This window comes from Mandrillus leucophaeus, unplaced genomic scaffold (genome assembly GCF_000951045.1).
Source record: "Mandrillus leucophaeus isolate KB7577 unplaced genomic scaffold, Mleu.le_1.0 Scaffold78, whole genome shotgun sequence".
Taxonomy (NCBI): Eukaryota; Metazoa; Chordata; class Mammalia; order Primates; family Cercopithecidae; genus Mandrillus; species Mandrillus leucophaeus.
In genome coordinates, this window is record NW_012108474.1 from 879,057 (window position 1) to 881,061 (window position 2,005).

General features: G+C 66.2%; 1 protein-coding gene across 2 annotated transcripts in view; it reads left to right on the forward strand.

Annotated features, from left to right (window-relative positions):
- The first annotated feature begins 925 nt into the window (after positions 1-925).
- MSLN (mesothelin) overlaps positions 926-2,005 on the forward strand; it is an 11,373-nt gene continuing 10,293 nt past the window's right edge. For both annotated transcript variants that reach the window (XM_011966908.1, XM_011966909.1), the window contains exons 1-3: positions 926-1,010; positions 1,478-1,521; positions 1,886-1,935. In XM_011966908.1, the coding sequence (XP_011822298.1) occupies positions 926-1,010; positions 1,478-1,521; positions 1,886-1,935 (179 nt within the window). The remainder of the gene's footprint in view (positions 1,011-1,477; positions 1,522-1,885; positions 1,936-2,005) is intronic.

Genomic DNA, 2,005 nt, shown 5'->3' on the forward strand with positions numbered 1-2,005 from the left:
CCTGTGGACAGGGGCAGCTGAACATGAGTGTGTTACCCCATTTCTGAGCTGTGGGTGGACCCACCAGGGCTGGGCCAAGGTTTTCAGGAGGCAGCTCTATTTTACCCAGCCATGGTGGCCTCCCTGAAAGGGGTGAGTGTAGAAGCTGGTTCCCTCTCCTGCGGGCCCCACCCCTACCCCAGGAGGACAATTGTTGTTCAGGGAAGGTCTCCCCACCCACTTCCCCACCCCACACTGGCCCACAGGCCTCCGGGCCCCACCCTAGCGAGTACAAGGGGATCCCCAGGCTGCTCACTGGCCCAGCCCTGCCCACCTGGGCTGCACCTGAAAGTGGGCTCAGAGAGGCCGTGTGGCCCCAAGACGCTGGTGGGTAGGAAGAGGCGGTGGCCTTGTGCCCGCAGCGCCCCTCCTGCCCCAAGGGTGTTGTCTACCTGGCAGGGCCTGGGGTGTTCACAAAGCCCAGGCACCTGCAGCTGAGGGCAGGGCAGGGAGCCACATCCAGGCGAGGGGGCCGCTGGATACAACCCCATCCGGACCTGCTCATCCTCCTGTGCGAGAGTGGGAAGACTCAGGCCAGCCCGAGCGGGCGGCGGCCCCAGCTGCTTGATCTAAGCTCTGCTTACACTGCCCTGCCCTTCCGGGAGAGGGGTGAGCGCCAACTGATGCCTGGGCTGTCTGGGCTGGGGACCGGGATCTCAGACCCAGCCCCTGCCCTGGACACGAGGAGTCAGTCGGGGGGACAGAGGGCTCGGTGGCTGGAGGACAAGGCCAGGGCACGGATGCAAGCTGCAGGTGCCACAGAAGTTTGCCCTGGGAGCCCAGGAGGGGCCCATGGGGCCCCAGGCTGGCCCGGGACAGAGGCGTGGGGTGGGAGTGGGGGACAGGGGATCCCATCCTGAGTCGCTGCCCTCTACAGAGACAGACCATGGCCTTGCCAACGGCTCGACCCCTGTTGGGGTCCTGTGGGACCTCCGCCCTTGGCAGCCTCCTGTTCCTGCTCTTCAGCCTCGGTGGGTACTAGGTGGGGCTGCTGGCGAGGCGGGGACGGCCCAGGGGCCTTGGGGGCTGGGCTCTCAGCAAGGCTTTGCCTGTCCCTACCTTCTCCCTGGACTGCCTGTGGTGGTCACGTCCCAGCAGCAGTCTCTGCCCCCAGAGGTGACTGGAGCTGGAGACCCAGCCACAGAGGGATGGGGCTCAGGACACAGTGGGGATGTGTGTGGAATGGGTGTCTGACCAGCCAAGCAGCCGGGTCCCAGGGGAGGATGTGGAAGGCCAGGCTCCCCGTGGAGTGCAGACCCCTGTGCCTGGGGGACTGTGATGTCACGGGGTACACGGGCCTGAGCCACTGGCTTCTGCCACTTTGGGGCGTGCACAGGGCTGGCTCTGGGGGTGGTCGGGCTCTGCCTCCTTCCTCCCCTGGGTCAGGGCACACCCCAGAGGCCCGGGCCCCCCCAAACCGTCCCCGCTGCCCCTTTAGGATGGGTGCAGCCCTCGAGGGCCCTGGCTGGAGAGACAAGGCAGGTAAGGTCCCCTCTGCGGAAACCGGGGAGGGTCTTCAGGTCCCGGGTGGGGGTGCCATGCCATGTTTTCTGTGTCACGTACCCACGGTGCCTGCCAGTTTCCAAGGTCCCTGCTTGCAAAGGGGTACCTGGACCTGCATACGACTGGCCTGGGAGCAGCCAGGTCCGGGGAGTAGCAGCCGAAACTGCAGCTGGGTCTGGGAAGTAGCTGGATGAGAAGTAGCCAAGCCCATGGGTCTGAGACACATCCGGGCCTGGGAAGTAGCTGAACTCGGGGAGTACCTGGGCCCAGGGGTAGCGGGACCCGGGAACTCCTGCTCCAGGGAGCTGGTCTGAGCCATGTTCAGCAGGCCCTGTGCCCCCAGGAGGCTGCGCCCCTGGATGGAGTCCTGACCAATGCACCTGACATTGCCAGGTGGGTCCGGGGTGTTCACAGCCCTCAAGGGTGAGGCTCGAGGGGCCCCGTCCCCCGCATCCCCTCCCCC